Source organism: Amblyraja radiata, chromosome 11, assembly GCF_010909765.2.
Source record: "Amblyraja radiata isolate CabotCenter1 chromosome 11, sAmbRad1.1.pri, whole genome shotgun sequence".
NCBI lineage: Eukaryota > Metazoa > Chordata > Chondrichthyes > Rajiformes > Rajidae > Amblyraja > Amblyraja radiata.
Window position 1 is genome coordinate 33,171,916 of NC_045966.1, and position 22,590 is coordinate 33,194,505.

At 42.7% G+C, this 22,590-nt stretch overlaps 1 protein-coding gene across 1 annotated transcript in view; it reads right to left on the reverse strand.

Annotated features, from left to right (window-relative positions):
* Window positions 1-9,611: 9,611 nt before the first annotated feature.
* Window positions 9,612-22,590, reverse strand: part of adra1b (adrenoceptor alpha 1B) — a 49,872-nt gene continuing 36,893 nt past the window's right edge. The window contains exon 2 of the mRNA XM_033029662.1: window positions 9,612-11,038. Within this exon, the coding sequence (XP_032885553.1) occupies window positions 10,461-11,038 (578 nt within the window). The 3' untranslated portion in view covers window positions 9,612-10,460. The remainder of the gene's footprint in view (window positions 11,039-22,590) is intronic.

Here is a 22,590-nt window from a genome sequence, read left to right on the forward strand (position 1 = left end):
CAAATGTTACCATCATTACTCCAAACTTCTAATAATAAAAGGAGAGCTAATATGTAAAGATAAAAAGGGACCAGGGGCTCAAATTAACATTTGGAATCAATATGAATCATACAGCATAGGTGAATGACTTATGACCCAATGAACTTGTCTCAGCACCTTTGAAGAACAATCCTATGAATTCTACTTCAGCTTTTTCAACATATCAGTGCCATTTATCCTCCAAGTATTTATCAAATTCCCCATTGAAATTTTATTTTTTTGATAATTCTTTAATTCTATCCACCTGTTGCATAGAAATCACTCTTCATTGACAGGGTCTTGTTCATTTGCCAATCATCTCAAATTCATGTTCTCTACAATATTTAAAGACAGTTGCCCTTTATTTTCATAATGCAAACTCTTCACACCATTTTCAACCTCAATCAAACCTCCTTTCTCTAAGGAGAACAATCCAGTTTTGCCAGTACATCCATGCAATGATAATCCCTTTCCTAGTAAATCACACCTGTCCCCTTTGGAAAGCCACTGCAACCTTCCCAAAAGTAATAAGAGGAAGAGTGAAATAGATCTACCAGAAGAATAAAATTCAAATTCAAAAGGTATATAGACATTTAGTCTACAATCTGTGCCAAGAAACAGAAGATTATGCCAGATGAAGCTGAAAACAAAGGTTGCACATGACAATAGCAAAATCAAGTGAAATATAGGAAATACCATAATTGATAAATAATTTGGTAGATGAGGATCAATAACACCACTAACATAGTAAGTTAGTCCAAATTGCTTCATAGAAACACCAGCAAATAAAATATGGCACTGGGCAGATATGAAGTTGGGTCTCAGTGATTGAAAGTGTGCTTCAAATGTGAGATGACTAAAATGAAACAATACAGGTGCCACTGAAGGTTGTGGTGTTTGAGGAAGTTCCAGAGGCAAGTAGGGATGTGGACATAGAATGTTTCAAGAATAAGGATTAAAGATTTATGTGGCGGAGAGCATATTTTGAAGATTAGCACAACATACAAAGTATTGTGACTGAATCTATTCTGAAGAAGCTACACTGCATAAATGCAGTGAAATTTATCCTAACTTACTTGCAAGGCTTACTTACTTGTATTGATTGTTTGAAAACAATCAACACTTGACAATATTTAATAACGTAATTACTAAATTGTTCCAGGTAATTGCAGGCCAAATGTGAAAGCTGAGCATAGAATTATATTGTTAGTTTCATTAACTTACCAAAAGTGGTATTGCTGGCAAGGCTATCGTTAATTGAACCTCCCTAAATTCCCTTGGAAAGATGGTTGTTCCCTTGTACTGCTGCAGTCAGTCTGATCCAGTTACTCCAATAGTGCCATTGGTGATGTTATTCCACACAGTAGACACACTCACAGTAATGGAACTGTGATAGATTCCATATCAAGGTAGTGAGTGACCTAGAAGGGAGAATGCTGACTGTGATGGACCCAAACAATTGCAGTCTGCTGGAAATATAGTTTAATTAAAAAATAAATTGGCCATTCTGGTACTTAAGCTCCACATAGGTCACTTCATATGCCTTTTTTTAAATCAAATTCTGTCAGAGTGATCTTCTTTACCCATCTTCCTCAAGTGATCATATTGGATTTCTGCAAATACAAGTATGGTGTACACCTTGACCACTACTTGTGGTAGGAAGTTCCTTCCCATTGCAATGCCATAAATACATTTTCTTCTGAAATCCCCTTTGATCTCGTACTGTTTTTGCTTCGCCAAACAAATAGACTCTCCTTATGCCTATTCTCACATCACATTTCATAATTTAAATCTTGTTGGATCAGTCATCCCTTCTAAGAGAATGCTACCCAACATGCAATTCATTTCCCAAGAGGCATAGACAATTGCTTGGGCAAATTTCAAAAATGAAAATAGACAAAATACTTGTCAAACCCCAGAATGGCAGAGGTACATTCATTAGTGCTATAGCCTCTAGGCTGAGTTCCTAGCTTTTACCAAGCAGTCTAGGAAATAAGCTTACTAGTGTACCATCGTGTCTCCCTCGCTTTCATACTTAGTGGGGGGGGAGTGATGGTTTAGCACACTTTTCCTTGTATATTATATACATTGTTCAAGTGGAAGTACCACCCAATTATTCTGTAGCCTGGTTTCAACTAATCAATAAACATCTTTCTGGTAAGTTTCAGTTGTCTATTTGCATTTTCTTCAACTCTTTGAAACCAATTTATTTTATCTCCCTCTTTCAATTGTACCACTCAGGCCCACATGCATCCTTTTTCATCATCCCCTAATTATCCTGTCAGCAATACTACGTGGAGATGGGAATACTTTGTTCCAGTCCTAATTATGATAATAAGGCTCCTTTCATATATATGGGACCGTCTCATGAGATGGTTAATAATTATAATACATTTTATTTGCGGGCGCCTTTCAAAGTCTCAAGGACAACTTACAGAGATTAACAAGAGAGAAAAAACATATAATCGGAGTAAAATAAATAATAAGGACATCACCAATACACAAATTAAAGACAGAAATCGCTCCAAAGACAAAAAATCAAAAGCACAATGTGAAGAGAGAGCAGCGGCAGCTAAAGCGCGCCAGCGTCCACTCTCCCTTCCGACAGCCATCTTGGACACAGACTAACATGTCATGCCACTGAGGAAAACTACAGTACTCTATTTCATCCCCAACACTGCTGCCATATGAATAAATCTTGATTGATTAATTGATAGATACAGCATGGATACAGGCCCTTCAGCCCATTGAGTCCATCGAAACCGTTGATCACCCGTTCAAACTTGTTCTATCTTATCCCACATTCACATCTACTCCCAATACAATAGGGGACAATTTTTAGTGGTCAATTAAACTATAAGTTTGCACATCTCTGGGGTGTTGAATGAAAACTGGAGCTCCCAGAGGAAAAGCATGTGGTCACCGGAAGAACGTGCAAACTCCATCCAAACAGCACCTGAGGTCAGGATTTAACCAGGGTCAATGGCATTGTGAGCTAGCATTTCTACCAGCTGTGCCACTGTACCATGTCGGCATTGAAGGCAATGGGTATAATTCTGGGAAATTTAATTTTTATGGATAGATGGGCATGGATATCTTTGCCCTGCTTCATCGGTTGTAAGGCAGGATGTACCTTCCTCCTCCAATTTACAACACTAGGATATCTATCAAGAACAGAAGCAAAATCCCATTTAAGAAGAGACTACACTTGTTCATTGGGTGCTTTTGCAACAAACAATATCATAGTGTCCAAGGACTTCTGGTGGCATTGAATGTAAGAGTATCATATGTTTTAAGGCTATTAGCACCACTCATAACCCCAATCAAAAGGCGAAATCTCCTCCATTAGTGGAAACATCTTATTTATATATACAATTAAACAACTTCCTGTCACTTGACAGGCTCTTTTCACTTGACTAATCATCATAGGTGTTCCAGCTTTAATTGAACTATTAATACCTCAAGCATTACAACGCCAATGGTTTATAACAATGTTAGTTGCATCTATCTCAACGTTTTAATAAACTAAGTAGAATGCATACTATCACTATTCTAATCCACTCACAAAGTTCTTGCTGTCTTCCACTTTACACTACACAAAGTCTTTAAGGAAGAACTTTTTTTTTTATCAACAAGGTGGTTGGAACCTGAAGGGGATGCAGAGACGGATTCATACAATATTTAAGAAGTATCTAGATTAGCACATAACATTGAAGGCAATAGGAAAAATTCTGCTCAATTGAATTTTTATGGAGGGGTTATCATGGCTACTCTGTGCTTTTTCCACTCAATGACTGAAATAAAACTATCGAAAGGTCTGCTTTAAATGTGTCTGCATTTCCAATGCACAGTTAATTTATAGGGAGTAATTTTAATCTTCAGGAACAGATGGGGTTGAGTTTTAATGCTGGGGATCATGGGAGCTAGTATACACAAATATTTACAGTTTTTCTTTATTTTTAACTCAGCATGTGAAAAGGAGCTTAAAATGACCAGATACCTGGGTTAAGAGTATGTATTGCGCACTGAAGGCCAACATGTGTTGGTGTGCTTCCTCTACCCTGGTCAATGAGCTTATTTGTTTCTTACTTTATCATTTATGAACCCATCCTCCACAATCCACAAGATACTCTCTCCACACAACACTTTCCAAGAATAACCCATATATAATATTTGTCCCTGTCCTCAGGCACAGGTATGTGCTGTGGAATATCTTCCCCTGCAAACTGTCCTCAGACAGGTTCAAGTTCAAGTTCATGTTCAAGTGAGTTTATTGTCATGTGTCCCTGATAGTACAATGAAATTCTTGCTTTGCTTCAGCACACAGAACATATTAGGCATTTACTACAAAACAGATCAATGTGTCCATATACCATAATATAAATATATACACACATGAATAAATAAAATGATAAAGTGCAAATAACAGATAATTGGTTATTAATCATCACAGTTTTGTCCGAGCCAGGTTTAATAGCCTGATGGCTGTGGGGAAGTAGTTATTCCTGAACCTGGTTGTTGCAGTCTTCAGGCTCCTGTACTTTCTACCTGAAGGTAGTAGGGAGATGAGTGTGTGGCCAGGATGGTGTGGGTCTTTGATGATACTGCCAGCCTTTTTGAGGCAACGACTGCGATAAATCCCCTCGATGGAAGGAAGGTCAGAGCCGATGATGGACTGGGCAGTGTTTACTACTTTTTGTAGTCTTTTCCTCTCCAGGGTGCTCAAGTTGCCGTACCAAACAACGATGCAACCGGTCAGCTTGCTCTCTACTGTGCACCTGTAGAAGTTAGAGAGAGAGTCCTCCTTGACAAACCGACTCTCCGTAATCTTCTCAGGAAGTAGAGGCGCTGATGAGCTTTCTTGATGATTGCATTAGTGTTCTCGGACCAGGAAAGATCTTCAGAGATGTGCACGCCCAGGAATTTGAAGCTCTTGACCCTTTCAACCATCGACCCGTTGATATAAACGGGGCTGTGTGTCCCCATCCTACTCCTTCCAAAGTCCACAATCAGTTCCTTGGTTTTTCTGGTGTTGAGGGCCAGGTTATTGCGCTGGCACCATATGGACAGTTGCTCGATCTCTCTTTTATACTCTGACTCATCCCCATCATTGATACGTCCCACAACAGTAGTGTCGTCAGCGAACTTGATGATGGAGTTCGCACTGTGACCGGCTACGCAGTCATGAGTATAGAGTGAGTACAGCAGGGGGCTGAGCACGCAGCCTTGAGGTGCTCCCGTGCTGATTGTTATCGAGGCTGACACATTTCCACCAATACGGACAGACTGTGGTCTGTGAATGAGGAAGCCGAGGATCCAATTGCAGAGGGATGCGCAGAGACCCAGTTCTGCGAGTTTGGTAACCAGCTTGGAGGGGATGATTGTGTTAAATGCCGAGCTGTAATCGATGAATAACAGCCTGACATATGAGTTTTTGTTGTCCAGGTGTGAGTGTTATGGAATATTTTCCCCTGCAACTGGTCTCAGGTGCAGATGCGTGCTGTGGGCTCTGTTCCCCTACAATCTGTCCTCAGGCACAGCAGTGTGATATGGAATATCCTCCCCTCCAAACTATCCCCCAGTTGTCGGTGTGGGTTCGGCTCTGTTCCCCTACAATCAGTCCTTGAGATGCCTGTATGCCAAGGACTCTCTTCCTTCACAATCTGTCACTCAGGTTACCTCTCATCTCGGAAATGATGGCAGCAACTAATATCTGTAGAATATTCAAGTCCCTATTTCTGAGCTTTCCATACAGTGTCATCAGATTCTAATGTTCAGTTATTTAATGTGAATGTAAAGAGATGTTTCAGTAATACTTATAAAGTCAGAGTGGGATGCGCAGCAATTACTTTAAAATTCGTAAATCTGTTTTTCATGATCTGCTTGGCTCTTGGGTTACATAACCAGAAAAAAATGTCAAATCATATTTGAAGCAATATGTATACTGGTTCACAACTCATTCCATGTCCTTCATGCACTGGATTTCCCTTCTGTAAGTATCCAGCTCCAATGTATGATAGCAGCAAATGTAAAGATGTTCCACCTACTTGAAGGTTTTTACAAAATTAATCCATTATTATATCAAGTCAGAAACACTTGACTAAAACACAATAAATATTTTTTAAAGTAGTGTAATATATCATGTCAGTGAATACCTTGACATTGGCATTGATGTATTGTATGCTCCTGCCCTTAATGTTCTTCCCCTCCCCAAAGTTCATTTTTTATTACAGGAAAGCTTTCAGAGAAATGCTAAATGAATGATTGCAGGGTTCATTAGAATGTGAAGATTGAAAATCATATTCCAACTCTCTGGAATTCTAAAAGTTATTTGTAGTTTAGGGTGGTTTGGCTTTTTTGTGGAATATGATTATAGGAGTGAATGACACAAACACACATTTAATGTTATGTGCAATTCGATATAAATGTCTGGAAATTTGATTTAATTTATTTTTGTTGTGCTTAAACATTTGTTACATTTCGCACTGGTGCTGAACTCTTTTCTCAGGTTAAAGAAATCTGTAGCTATTCAATCTATCTTACGCCATGAAGAGAGGGAGAGAAGTCCATTCACTTTACTGGTGTGAACCACGCATTCGCAATGGGCAGCATCAACAAATATCATGGCTGCCATGAACGTGAGACAAGATGTAGAAGGAAAGGGAGAAAGCTGCACGATATTTTGAGAAGGATGAAAAATGCTCATAAGTAGAATAAGTGCCAAGGAGATGTAGGAAAGGCCTTCTTCATAAGAAGATCCTGACAGAAAGTGGCTTGAATAGTTACTTTCAGAATGCAAATGTGTAGACAATGTAACAAAGCCATGAGGAATTTAATTATCTTGTTAAAGTGAGTTGCACACTACTGAAAGAACTGCTTACATCTGTACATGCAGTCACACACAGTGGCGGACTGGCCAGGGTGTCAGCTTGCCCGATGACAAGTGGGCCCCTGATGAAGTGATAGCAAGTGATGGCAAGTGGGCCACTGTTAAATTATAGCATTGTAGTTGTGGGTGGGCCCCCTTTGTCTCCTGGCAACCAATATTTTTAGACCCAGTCCGCCACTGGTCACACATGCACATACACACGCATGCACACAGATACACATACACACATATACATGCAAACACATGCTGTTAAATCTGATGATTGAGAGCTGAGTGAAACATTGTGCTCCTGCCACTGAGATCTCATCAGAGAGGCTCCGTTGTGTACCTTGAAATGTTAAAACAGACTTCACTTGAAGTTCCGTGAAGGAAATTTCACTGGTGAATGAGTATGGTATTTATTCTTTGAAATGTTAGCTCTTCATTGCATCTCTTTGCCCATTGCATGCCAATCTAATCAATATTTTGTGTTATGTATTGCTCTCAGTTGCACTAACAGTGACCATTGATGCAGAATAGCAGGCCAAAGGGTTTAAAATTTCAACCAATGTTTATACTTGCAGAGTGGATCTTCTCCAAGGCAGGTATATATTCTGCATTAGGTCGGCATCTTCGGCAAGAGGGCCCTCAACAGGAAATACAGAGGTGTTGTAGCAAGGTAATTTAGTAATAATGGTCAGGGAGTAATTTATTGAGATGTTTTGAACACTGCAGAGCAGAATGTGAGAGAATGTCACATGTCACCTGGTCTTCCAACTGAATCTTAGTGAGCAACATTAGTGTTAATGGTTGGAGTGTGGAGATCGCCTTGGCTTGCTTTGAGGATCAGATTACAATGTTCCATACAAATAGGTATTTTTCCACTGGGTTATTTCCTACCATCAGCGTCCCCCTCATCCATCCAGGTAGGAGATAATGTTCTAGATGTTCAGCAGGGACATCCCCCATCAGCCTTTCTCATCCTCCTGTTCTTCCTCTTACTACTATTCTTCAGCTTATCCCTCCTAGTCCTCATAGTCAGCTTGCTGTTCTTTCTCCTGCACCAGCAGCTGCCTGTACTTTCATGTTGGGGGGCATATTGTATTTGGCGATAAAGTTTCCACATCTCTCTTCCAGCTTTCTTGACAATCAGTCAAGCCCCACATGGATGCACACCCATTTCTCCCACAATCACACCTCCCTTTCCCCTACCCCCATCATCTTCCACCTATATCCCTTCCTATGGCTTCACATTTCACATCTCTTCCCTCCTTATCTCACAGCTTTTTGTATTTTCATCTCCGGCCTTTGTCAAACCATCTGCCAATCATATCCCCCTCACCCGTATCCATCTATCACTTGCCCCCACCTCTCCTCCAGCTTTCTTCCTCCTCCTACAATCAGTCACATGCTCTTCAGCGATGCTGCCTGAATCACTGAATTAATCCAGCACTTTGTGCCTTTTTTTGGAAACCAGCATCTGCAATTCCTTGTGTCTGGGCTCCCACACCTGTTTGGTACATACCCCAGGATTGATGCTGGCAACAAAATCTAAAATTAAGGAGACCACTTCTATTTTGACTGTTTGCTATCTCAAATTATAAAACACTCATCTACAGTGGTTGGAGTCCAAACTGGCGAGAGCAGCATCAGAATTAGGGTGCAGTCCTGGCTCCTCAGGAACCACCCTTAAGGGACGTGCCCGCTACTGAAAATATCTGGCCTGGAGAACACTCTCGAGGTGAACGAATCATGGGTGCTGCCAGAATACATGGCAGCAGAAAGGATGCTGGAGCAATTTGAGGTGCGTTCTGCAGCTGACCAGTTTGGTCCCCAGATGTCCTGTCCAAATGGCCTCTTAAGTCCCCAAAGGGCCTGTTTCAACACTGTATGACTCTATGACGCTATGTCAGTAGTGTGCCCCTTTAAAATGTGCAGAAAGCATGAAGGTAGCATGATGTGCTCCTGGTTGTTGTGAAAGTAGTTCTAATATTCATTGAACAAAGCTGCATACTGGTGCTATTGGAAACATTGGAGGTAGTGGAAACAATCATTGTATGATGTCATTGCTATCGTTGGTTGCACAGTTGGTGCCAGGAAACGTCAGGTGCAAAATGTGGGTCTTGCATTGGAGCCAGTCCAATTTTGTGGTTGGCATGAATCTGCCCGATTTTATTCAGACACATATAACTTGGCATGGAAGGGGAAATGTGTAATGTAACATGGTCTCTTCTTTCCTTGCTACCCTTTTAATGTAGCTGGTTAAGACAAATCTATCTTTATTGTATGGTTCCAGCATTTACTGTTGTTGATCCTGGAACCTGACAATATGAAGCACATAGAATATTAAATTCATAATAATGAAATGTGGATTCAGATTGGTTCAATGTCAGGTTTAGAGAAATCATAGATTAAATGATCTGAAGAACTGAGCGAGATGCAGCAGAGCACGGCCAATATTCTAATTGACCTCGTGTTGTCTTATATCTTAGCCTGAACTCTGGAGCGCAATGCTGGACAGACATCTTCACAAATTTTTACCCCAAGATATACTTTCACTACAAACTTTACGTTCATTATTTGCAAATCCATATGCAAAATTGGCAATAAGTGAATTATAAATGTTTTATTTGCTAACTTACCTCTTTCTCCATTAACCTTGTTGTGTTGATAGCCCCCAGCTGACAGACCATAATGAATAATACTAGGTAGCAATTAAATCAAATTGGAGGAGCATGCTTTTATTTAAAACACTTATTTTTTTATTTAAATAACAATCGATTAAAGCATTGCATCAGCAACGCACCTTACTCCACCATATTACGATGAAGTCTTTGGTAAAAATCACTGTTTATAAAAAAAAACGTTATTGTGATGGCTTTATCATGAATCTTCCTTTTCTCTGGCTGTTCACTCCCTGATCTGATTCCTCTCTCCAATCTTTGCAATCAGCAACCAGTTACTGAGAATTGTGGCTCAAGGTGAGCCAGTGCCTTGTCCTCTCTTCTGGCCTGGACTCCATCACTTGCCTTTTTCTCTATTAAATTGTGTTACTTCTGGGGAAACTGACACTAGTTTAACAGGAGTGATTGGAATATGAAAATGGCCACATGATCTCATGGTCCCATACTATCCAACTATACAGAGGTATTTAAAGCAGAACACTGTGAATCTTCTGCAAACATATTTTTTTCATCAAAACCAACAACAGCAGTTATTCCATGGCTTGGATTTTTAAAGTTATTTTCAAGGAAACATGTTTTACGTGAGACACTGTTACATCTAACATAGACTAAAGCAGTTTAAATATCAGTGATCTTGTAAATGCAAACAAACATCTTTAGTGAAGTGTAAATTGTGCATTCTAGGTAACAAACATTTTCCTGAGGGTACGACATTTTCATAGTAACATAATATACATCTGAAACAATGAATTATCACACGTACAGCAATGAGAGTAAAACATTTATATAGCAATTATAATATGATATGAATTATACATTTGTAAATATTATAGCATACACCAAAATAACATTTCACAACAAGGCATTTCAATGAAAGTCTTGATTCTTGTTTAAATATTTGTTTCTGGGACATGATGCGTCTTTTTATTAGGAACGCTCTTTTGAAATCCCTCAGAATTTGGTGCAAAATGCCCAAAAGCTGTGGTTTTCTTTGTAGGTATGGTTGAACTATTACAGATTCCATACTCTCCATTGATGGTCCTTCCAGGAAACTCATACTTTTTGTTTGGTCCATTGGACTGTAAGGAAGAGCGGCGTTGTGATGAAATCAGCCTCCATCCTCGAAGGCTGCACATTTCTATGTTCTGCTGCTTGTTCTTGTCCACAAGAGTGTGACCCTGGCACAATGATGGCCTTCTGTCATTGTCACCAAAAATAAAGGAGCCACCGTCCACTGAGTCTTTTCGCTGCTGGTCAAGAGAATTCATTCTCCAGTTGTAATTGTAAACCCGCCAGGCTGGCCGCTTTCTGCGGGTACATTGACACTTCAGAATTCGAATAAAAGCTCTTTTGAATTCTTTACTGGAGCACGAGTAAATTATGGGGTTTACACAGCTGTTTGAATACCCTAGCCAAAATACTACTTTAAAGACAGTCTCCGTTGGTTTCAAAGATGGAAAGAATGAACCTGTGAAAGAAAAAGTTCACAGAAATTACATTCATATTTTTGTAAATAAACAATTCATTAAAGAATACAGTTTACTCATAGACAATAGTATTTTATCCCCTTTAAGTGTAATGCAATACTGTTTTTCAAAAAGGAATAGTGGACGTCTCTAATTGAATCTAGTAAATAGATTTACCTTTGGTCCTGAGTTGCTTAAATCTGTAAAGTTTGTCTTTTTTCTGTGATTGAAACCTGGAAATCTCTTTCTATATGTATAAAAACTTAAAGTACATTAATACATCTTACATTAATACGTCTCTTATTTATATGATATCCATTTGAAGGGGATCCGTGTACTCCTACAGTATTTCTTATGCCGATGTGTCAGTCTTGTCGTCTGATAATGGTCTGTTCAAACCCTATCAGTGGTCATTGTGCTTTGGGTGCAAGACATCTTGCAATTCCAAACAAAGCCACTTGGTGTCAGTGTAAACTACAGTTCAGTTATCTTGGTCTAATGTCGTAATCTGACTCATTAATTTTCCTGGGATTATCGTTGATTGAAAACTCCCCTCACTGTTCCCCAGAAAGATGACTTGAGACCATGATTTTCTTATGCCTTGCAACATTGTGCTTCCTCGCCAATGTTCAAGATTCTTTCATGAGTTTGCAGCTAAGAGTTCAGACTAATACTGCATTGCAGTCGTGATGGAGTTCTGCATATTGTGAAGTGCTGTCTTTTCGACGACATGTTCAGCCAATCATCTATCAAATTTCTCAAGCTGACGTGAAAGATCACGTGGCATTATTTTGCAAAAGAGTATGTGCTCATTCCAGTGTCTTGATCATTACTTATCCCTCACTTATTATTTCAGATGGTTAATCATGACCCGTTACAATTCGCATACCGTCCGAACAGATCCACGGACGATGCGGTCTCCCAGGTTTTGCACACCGCTCTCTCTCATCTTGACAGCCAGAAGGGGGGCTACGTGAGGATGCAGTTCATAGACTTCAGTTCAGCCTTCAACACGATAGTCCCCACCAGACTGGCCGAGAAGCTACTGGAATTAGGGCTCAACACCCCCCTGTGTGCCTGGGTCCTGGACTTTCTCACCGCCAGGCCCCAGGTAGTCAAGATGGGAGGGAATACATCAAAGTCCCTCACCCTGAGCACAGGATCCCCCCAGGATTGCGTCCTCAGCCCCCCTATTGTACTCCCTGTACACATATGTACACATATGACTGTGTGGCTAGGTTCAGCTCCAACTCAATAATCCAGTTTGCTGATGACACTGTGGTGGTGGGCCTGATCTCAGACAACGATGAGAAGGCCTACTGGGAGGAGGTGGCTGATCTGGAACTCTGGTGTCAGGACAACAGCCTCCTCTTGAAAATCAAAAAAACTAAGGAGCTGATCGTGGACTTTAGGAGGGCACATCATCCGACGACGTACACACCATTGAGGATAAATGGGGATACTGTGGATAGGGAGAGCTGTTTTAAATACCTGGGAGTCCACATCTCTGAGGATATGACATGGACATCACACGCTGCAGCACTCGTGAGTAAGGCAAGGCAGCGCCTTTACCACCTCAGGCAATTGAGGAAATTCAGAGTGTCTCCGAGGATCCTCCAGTGCTTCTACTCAGCGGCTGTGGAAAGCATCTCGTCTGGAAATATTACAATCTGGTTTGGGAATTGCTTTGCCCAGGACAAGAAGGCTCTGCAGAGAGTAGTGCGTTCGGCCGAACGTACTATGGGAACTTCACTCGCCCTTCTGCAGGAACTATACATCAGGAGGTGCAACTCCAGAGCCAATAAGATCATGGGAGACCCCATCCACCCCTGCAACTGTTCCAGCTGCTACGTTCAGGCAAACGCCTCTGTTGCCATGCTGTGAGAACGGAGAGGTTGAGAAGGAGTTTCTTCCCAAAGGCCATTAGGACTGTAAACTCCTATCTCACCAGGGACTAACTTTACTGTACCACTCTACTGCTTTTTTTTAAATTGCAGTTTTTTTCCCTTTTTCCTTCCGCCCACAATATTTAATATGTAAAAGAATATGTGATTCTGTTCCATTCTGTTTGTAGTTTGTTTGGTTGTTTGTTTGTTTGTCTTTTTGCACAAAGTCCGCGAGCATTGCCACTTTTCATTTCACTGCACATCTCGTATGTGTATGTGATGAATAAACTTGACTTGACTCTGTTTGTGAAAGCTAGCAGTACATGAGTTGGCTGCTCCTTTTCCTTCATTGCAGCATGATTATATTTCAAAATTATTTTTATGGATCTCTAACGTTCTATGGGACATTCTGAAAAGTGTCAGAGAAATGCAAGTTTTTTTTCTTTTCCTCTGTTCCGAACTTCACATGGGATCTTGATATTTACTCCTCCCACTCCTTTTTCCAGGCCATTACCTTTTAAGCAGCTACTGAAAAACTAGAAGTTTGTATCTGTTTTTAATGAAGCATCCTCTGGAAAATGCGATCCATGAGACTAATAACATGTTTTTTTGAGAATATCATCATTCTTGTGGTTTCTGTTTTTTTCCAAACTTCTCCCTCAATCCCCACTCTCATCAAACTGAGATGGGAATCTGGGAGAACAAAGAAAAAAAAGAAACATTTAGCTGATCATAAAATAGTACAGCACAGGAACAGGCCCTTAAGGGGCTGTCCCACTTGGGCGACCTAATCCTCGAGTTCTGGCAAGTTTGCCCTCGACTCATACTCACAGCATGGTCGATGCAAGGTCGTAGGAAGTCATACAATGTATTTACTGAACATGATGCCAAGACCAACACTGTCTGCCTGCATATAATCACCATCTCTCCATTCCCTGCATATCCATGTGCCTCTAATTGTTTTCTGCTGGAAGAATAAAAGGATACTTTTTCAAATAATCCTCCCTCTCTCTTGCCTATTGATATTTTTTTCACTCCATCTCTCTCACTGCACCAGCTTCCTGGATTTTCTTTCCCACTACCCACATTTCTATTGTTCCTCTATCTTGCTGTTAGCCTATTCTTTGGACCCTCCCCAACTCTATCCCTCCCAACTTTCTCTTTATGATTTACCTCCTGGTATCTTTTTCCCACTCGCACGGAAACATAATCAAAGGAGTGGGGGTAGGCATTCAGCCCTTCGAGCCTACTCTACCTTCAATATGATGATGGCTGATCAATTATCTCAACACTATATTCCTGTTCTCTCTCTACACCCACAAATGCCATTTTGTGCTTAGAAATATAACTTTTTAAACACATTTAGTGATTTAGTCACCACTGTTTTCCATGGTAGAGGTTTCCACATGATCACCACTCTCTGTGAGAAGAAATGTAAAGGGCCTGTCCCACTTGCCGATTTTGCCGGTGTCATATCAGTGTTGCTAAAAGATTTTGAACATTTCAAAACCCAGCGGCGCCAAAACAGTGGTGGCGACACTTGAAAAAACACCGCGGGCCATACGTCATCGCGCTGCGTCACCGCCGCGTCATACGTCGTCACGCCGCGTCACACCGCGTATTTTTCAGTGACATGATACATTAGTCAATTATGCCGGCAGTTGCCGAAAAAATCGCCAAGTGGGACAGGCCCTTAAGGCATAAAGTTGTGCAGCACAACTCTGGCCCACCACATCCATGCAAAGCTTTTTGCCCATTGACATTAATCCCACGCCCTCATTAGGATCGTATCCTTCTACCCTTTGCTTATTTATGTGCTTATCAAAATACCTTTTAATGCAGTAATTGCCTTTGATTCGCCACCTACTTTGGCAGCATGTTACAGATACCAATCTCTCTCTATGTAAAACAATTACCCCTTAGATTCTCTTTAGAACCACTACTTCTCACCTTAAAAGTATGCCATTGTGTTTTTGATAACCCTAACATAGGTAAAAGATTTTGCTATATTATCCTAAGTATGCTTCTCATAATCTTGAATACTTTACCAGATCACCCCTCAGCCTCCTTTGATCTAGGGAAAACAATCTCAGCCTTTCCATTCTGTTCCCATAACTACAGTACTTTAATGCAGGTAACATCCTGGTGAATCGCCTCTGCACTCTCTCTATCACATTCATAACTTTCCCATATTGTGGTGACCAGAATGGCAGGTGAGGCCTACCGAGTGTTTTATAAAATTGCAACGTCATGTCCCAACTCTGATATTCTATGCACTTGCAGGTGTGATCGCACTCAGGCCCTGTATAATTGTAGTGAGACACACTTGCTCCTGTACACAAAACCTCTTGCAATGAAGGCCAACATAGTGTTTGGCTTCTTAACTGCTTGCAACATATGGATGTTGCTTTCTCTGATTGGTGTGAAAGGCTCCCAGATCCATTTCTCTACCATTATTTTCAATGTTTTCCTTTATTTTTTCCTCTTCATTTTTCCCATCACTCTCTGTTTTTTTCACACAGAGAGTGGTGAATCTCTGGAACTCCCTGCCACAGAGGGTAGTCGAGGCCAGTTCATTGGCTATATTTAAGAGGGAGTTAGATGTGGCCCTTGTGGCTAAGGGGATCAGAGGGTATGGAGAGAAGGCAGGTACGGGATACTGAGTTGGATGATCAGCCATGATCATATTGAATGGCGGTGCAGGCTCGAAGGGCCGAATGGCCTACTCCTGCACCTAATTTCTATGTTTCTATGTTTCTATGTTTCTATCATCACCAACTCCATTGCTTCAACCACGTCTAATTCTCTTACTTTTTCCTGCCTGGTTTTAAATCTAGGAGTTAAACACCTGAAAATTTGTTTTAGTATTCGGTGACTGAGGACTGATTTCTCCTTGTGTCTTTTCAGTATATTGGTTGTAACAGTTCATAATAATACCAGATCTGGGTGTCCAATGTTAGCATATCACTATGAATGGAACAAGTTAGCAGCAAACCATCCTGTATTACCTATTAAAATTATGCTATAGTCCTTATTATTACATTTTAGCCATCACCTCTAAGCATTTGTTACCACCACATTATTAACAGAAAATAAATGGAGTGCAAATGTAGTGTCTATAATGTTACATATATCTACATAATATATTATGACCACTCCATCAACAGTCCAGATGTGACACAGTATCTAAAAATAAGGTTCTGTGCTGCAGTTAATACTGGTGTCAGATTGTCTGTAGATTCCTAATCAATTTCATCATAGGCAAAATTATAGTTCTCAACTTTGGCACACAAATGTGATCCTTCATTTCAAGAATGCAAAACAGTTCCTCTTTTGGTTTCAATTGGACATAATGGCAAGATAATGTAGTTTACACACTGTAATATATCTGTCCTTATGAAGCACAATGGCCAAGAAATTGGAACTATGAGCGCATTTTCTACGAATTCTGCAAAAGGTTGTTTTGGACACATTTAATTGCTTCCAGATCAATCAGCGACCAACAGGCACAAATGGTTCATATAGTGCATAATTCCTCCACCGCTGACGTACATTGCTGCTATTAAATGGGAAGTCAACATACCACCTTTGTTAATGCATTAAAAAAAACAGGTGTATGTTTTACAGGGTTCAGGAATTCAAAGGCAATTAATAGACTTGCAATGGTGTATGAATGGGCCGCTGAGAGCATTTCCCAGCATCACTGTTCGTGTTAGTTGGAAGTACTTCTTTGATGTTATTAATCCCCTGGAGCTCTTTTCACTTTTATAGTCACTCGTGACCTGCATGTGGTGACTGCCTTGATTGATTTGTGGTTCACAGCAACTTAGACCTTCTCACACCACCAAATGGTTCAGCCCTTACCCTTAGGCAGGGAGTACCTGGCAATATACCATAGAGTACAATACAATGCCTCCCTGTTTTACCTCACTTACATGACAACCTTTTATGCTGCTGTACTGTTGTGCTCCTGGAAAGTGTTCTCGAAGAGCTGACCCACCACCATGAGCAATGGAGCGATAATGTTGCAAATGCAACCTCTATAGACATCTGCAGTCTGAAACTGCGCTGCTGAGGGCTTGCTTTCAGATTGTATCTCTCTATAACTGTAAGAAGCAGCTTGGTGGCACAGTTAGTTAGCTAGAGGAAGTAGACGAGGCATGTATGCCTCTGGGTAGTGTTGCAGAGCAGAGGGATCTAAGAGTACAGGTGCATGGTTCCTTGAAGGTCGAGTTGCAGGTAGATAAGGTGGTCAAAATGGCTTTCGGCACTTTGGCCTTCATCAGTCAGTATTGAGAATATAAGTTGGGAGGTCATGTTGCAGTTGTATAAGACGTTGGTGAGACCACATTTAGAATATTGTGTTCAGTTCTGGGCACCATGTTATAGGAAAGATATTGTCAAGCTTGAAAGGGTTCAGAAAAGATTTACGAGGATGTTGCCAGGACTAGAGGGTGTGATCTATAGGGAGAGGTTGAGTAGGCTGGGTCTCTATTCCATGGAGTGCAGGAGGATGAGGGGGATATCTTATACAGGTATACAAAATCATGAGAGGAATAGATCAGGTAGATGTACAGTCTTTTGCCCAGAGTAGGAGATTCGGGGACCAGAGGATGTAGGTTCAAGGTGAAGGGCAAAATATTTAATAGGAATCTGAAGGGTAACTTTTTCACACAAAGGGTGGTGGGTGTATGGAACAAGCTGCCAGAGGAGGTAGTTGAGGCTGGGACTAGCCCATCTTTTAAGAAACAATTAAACAGGTACATAGATAGGACAGGTTTGGAGCGATATGGACCAAGCACAGGCAAGTGGGACTAGTGTAGCTGGGATATTGTTGGCCGGTGTGGGTGAGTTGGGCCGAAGGGCCTGTTTCCACACTGTATTACTCTCTATGACATGTATAATAACAACATTTAAAAGATAGTTGGGCAGGTACAAGGATAGGAAAGGATTAGTGGGATATGGAACAAATGCAGATCAAGATGCGGACCAAGACTAGCTTAGCTCGGGCTTCTTGATCGACATGGATGATCTTTGCCAAAGGGCCTATTACCATGCTGTGTGACTATGACTTTAACTGTTGCCTCAAGGTCCAGCGACCTGGATTTGAACCTAACCTCTGGTGCTGTCTATGTGGAGTTTGTGTGTTTATCCTGTGACCGCGTGGGTCTCAACAGGCTGGGCTGGTTTCCTCCCACATCCCAAAAATATTCAGGGCAGTAGGTCGCTGCAAAATTACCCCAAATGTTTTGATGAGTGGTAGAATTTTAAGGTTTGGTGTTGGGGTGGGAGAGAATAAAATTGGTTAGTGTGTGATTAGTGTAACAATGGGTGCCTGACCGTAGTGTGGTCTTGATGGGCTGAAGGGCCTGTTCCCATGCTGTATCTCATGAGTAAACCCATCTGGGTTACCAGATGATTTGAAGCCACATTTCACATTGCCCTCATGAAGGAAGGTTCTAACATGGTTTCTAAATACAGGTTGACATGTACTTGTTTAACAGAGAGATTACTGCTTTAGAGTATGTGCTGTTGCCTAGCCATAAGGATCCTGATATACATTTAATGGCTGTGGATAGTTAACAAACTAAGAGCAGCTTATTGAGATATTTGTCGCATCCAGCCTGTCAAAACTGCTGTTCAGTAGATTAATACATCAGCAGGGGAGTTCAACTTCAGGAACAGTTGGAGCCAATTTAAACCACACCACACGTCTTAAAGAGGGGACACACAATGGTTTAATGACTGGTGGCATTGGGTGTAGCTGTGAATGCAACTTGCTTATGCAGTTATGCCTTAACTTGGGAAAGGATAAGTCCTAGGATAGGGTGGGATGGGATGGGATGGGATGGGGTGGGGTGGGGTGGGATGGGATGGGGTGGGATAGGGTAGGCTACCCTCCACTGCTGGGAGACCAGTGAGAAAGGATGACTTTGGGCCAAACCATGAGAACATGGATGCTGTGCTGCATAATGTTCAGTGCTCCCAGCAGTAAGTCATCAGTTAATACACCTTCAAACTCATACCCCACTGACCTCAGACATGGCCCATGTACCCCCTGCCAATCAATCATCTACCAACTATCTCCAATACAAAGGCCTCAGACATCTTTCATGCTCTGCTCAGTGTCCTCAAACACTTACCCTTCAATGGCTCACACCAACATTTCACAATCTGTATAGGCTGCCAGCCTTTCAACAAAACCTATTGATCCGATACGTACTTGCCTTTTGCCAGCAGTTCTGTTGAGAAGTATCAGCAAGGTCCCCTTCATGGATCAGTTTATCTTTGATTTATGCATCTGTGTATTGTACTACTTTCCAACTGGTCCCTGTGCTTTATGCAAGGCATTGCTGACATAGGAAGGATCTCACTCATTTCAAAGTATCGTAGAAATATTGAACTCCACAGCCTAGAAACAGGCCCTTCTGACCAACTTGTCCATACTGACCAATTTGGCATTCTAGTCTAATCTGAAATGTCCATATCCCTCTCAACCCTTAGTGTGTTTGTGAGTGAAGTCAGATCGATCATGATCCATTTTAATGTATTACGCTGTCTGTGACAAATTCCTCCAACATCAGTGGTCGAGGAGAACGCCAGCACCACCTTCCTCCTACTGAGGAGACACTGCTGCTGGAATTTGAGCAGCCATGATAGTGGACATCGATGGAGTTGAAACCATTGAAAGTCCTCATATGTTCAACCCACCTTCTCACGTTGCGGCTTTCTTTCATTCAGCCTCTCTTCTGGGGTACAAACTGTAGAAGGTTAAAAGCTGGCACACAACCTCCCTATCCTCCTTTCCCCTCATCCAAATACAAGCCGTGTTTGTGCCTTCCTCTCTCACTTAGTTAAGACAGCACGCATCAGCAAAAATACTAGAAAAGAGTAAAGGCGAAGATGCACCTTCATTTGATTTTATCGTTGTTCCCAGCTACCAGCTCAGGTATTGGAAACAATGGGGTGCAGACGTTGATAATTGTAAATAAAAATGTAACATGACAAGGATACTCAACAGCTCAGGCAGCATCTTCTGAAAGGGAAACAAAGTTAACTTGTCAGGTCAATTGAACTCATTTTCTGTACTTGTGCCAGCTCAGATAACCTCTCTCCTCACACTGCAGAATAGTGAAGGAACTGGTTAGAATTAAAGACCTATTCAATTGAAGTATCAGTCGCTTATCAGATACATAAAGACAATGCATCCTTGTCTGAAGAAGGGTTTTGGCCCGAAACGTTGCCTATCTCCTTTGCTTCATAGATGCTGCTGCACCCGCTGAGTTTCTCCAGCATTTTTGTGTACCTTAGATTTCCAGCATCTGCAGTTCCCTCTTTAACATCCTTGTCATGGTTCATGGCAAGGGGATGTTGGAGCACATCCTGAGCTGTTGCCCAAAGGCTCTTGGGCAGGGCCGGTACACATGGCGTCACAACCAGGTTCTCAAACCCATTGCAGAAGCCATCAGCATGGGAATCAGCAGCTGCAGACGAGAACGCCGCACCGCCCAGATGATCACCTTCGTGAAGGCCGGAGTGCAGCTGCCAAAAACCACAGCAGCCAGGAATCAGTCAGGAATCCTGGCAACTGCTCAGGACTGGCAGCTTTCCGTAGACCTGGTGAAACAGCTGAAGTTCCCACGGCACATTGCCACGACCACCCTGAGGCCAGATATCCTCCTGGTCTCAGAGGCGACCAAAAACATCGTCTTGTTGGAACTGACTGTGCCGTGGGAGGACTGTCTGGAGGAGGCCCACGAGAGGAAGACGGCCAAGTATGATGAGCTGGTCATAGACTGCCGCAAGCAGGGCTGGAAGGCAAGGTGTATGCCCATCGAGGTTGGCTGCAGAGGTTTTGCAGGGCAATCGCTCTACAAAGCCTTGAGTGCACTGGGCATCAACAGAGTGGCGAGGAGAAGGGCCATCAAGAACACCACAGAGGCAGAGGAGAAGGCCTCGAGATGGCTCTGGATCAGGAGAGGAGGTCCATGGGGAAGAGCGAATGCCACCTGAACATGTCGTGGTCTGATCAACCACGGCTGGGTCGCCTTGGTGAGGGTGTCTGATGTTGAAAGACCCGAAACACCTAATGACCCCAGGTTACATCACTGATGATGTGTTCAGGAGCATCTATCGATGTATTTGTAGCAATCACTGTGCTGGTGAAACCAGTGGCGACCAGGAATAGACTGGTTGACAACCAAGAATAGGGTGGTGACGACTGGAGAGACAGTGGACAGCTCGGGAAGACGGCAACCGGGGCAGGTTGGCAGCCCAAACCGCATCCTCTGAGAGGAGGAGACCCAAATCACGCTACAGAAATTCACATGGAAAAATACCCCCAGGGGTTCCCGAGAGGGGGGGAGGATGCGCACCTCAATTTGACGGATAAAAGGTTAACGACTAATGGCAATGGACAACCGACTACGAGTATCAAATGCAGATGTGGAAAGGTTTGTAAGAACAGCCGAGGCCTGAAGATTCACCAGACCCGGATGAAGTGTTTGGAGGGACAGGGAGTGTCACAACGCATAGGTATTTTATCTGGTGAGACGCAGGAGGAGCCGGGCCCGGAATCACCCCATAGAGCCCAAAGCCTCCAAGTGACGCAACTAGTCCCTCGGAACAGTTCTCCGGAGAAGGTTCGAGTCAAATGGCCTCAGGCCTGCAAGACGGCAATCTGGCATCAGTTCGACGAGGACGTCGACAAGGTGCTAGAAGCAACTGTGAAGGGAGACGTGGACCGAAGGCTGCGGATGATGATGACAATCATCATCAGCCTAGCTGTGGAAAGGTTTGGAGTAGTGGAGAAGAAGCCTGCCAGAACATCTTTCACCATGAACCAACGAGCAACAAAGATCCACAAGATCCGGCAGGAGCTGAAGTCCCTCAAGAAGCAGTATAAAGAGGCCACCGAGGAGCAACGTCCCCCCTTGGCTGAGCTGAGAACCATCCTGAGGAAGAAGCTGATGACCCTCCGTAGAGCTGAGTGGCACCGAAGACGCCGGAAGGAAAGAGCCAGGAAGCGAGCATCCTTCATAGCCAACCCCTTCGGCTTCACCAAACAACTGCTCGGGCAGAAGCGCAGTGGGAGTTTGGCTTGCTCTAAGGAGGAGATCGACCGGCACATCCAGATGACCTACAGTGACCCCGTCAGGCAGCAGGAGCTGGGCCAGTTCAACATCCTGATAAATCCACCTCCACCCATCAAGGAGTTTGATAGTAGAGAGCCAGTCCTGAAAGAGGTCCAGGACGTTGTGAAGAGAGCAAGAGCTGGCTCAGCCCCTGGCCCGAGCGGAGTCCCCTACAGGGTCTACAAGAACTGCCCCTTGTTACTGAAACGGCTGTGGAAGATCCTGAAAGTCATCTGGAGGAGAGGAAAAGTGGCGCAGCAGTGGCGATTCGCTGAAGGGGTCTGGATCCCAAAGGAGGAAGATTCCAAGAAGATCGATCAGTTCAGAATCATCTCCTTGCTAAGCGTTGAAGGCAAGATTTTCTTCAGCATAGTGGCGAGGTGGCTGACCAACTTCCTCTCCAGCAATGGTTACATCGACAGCTCAGTGCAAAAGGGAGGCTTATCTGGAGTGCCGGGGTGTCTAGAGCTCACGGGAGTGGTGACCCAACTCATCAGAGAAGCCAGGGAGAACAAGGGAGACCTGACAGTGCTC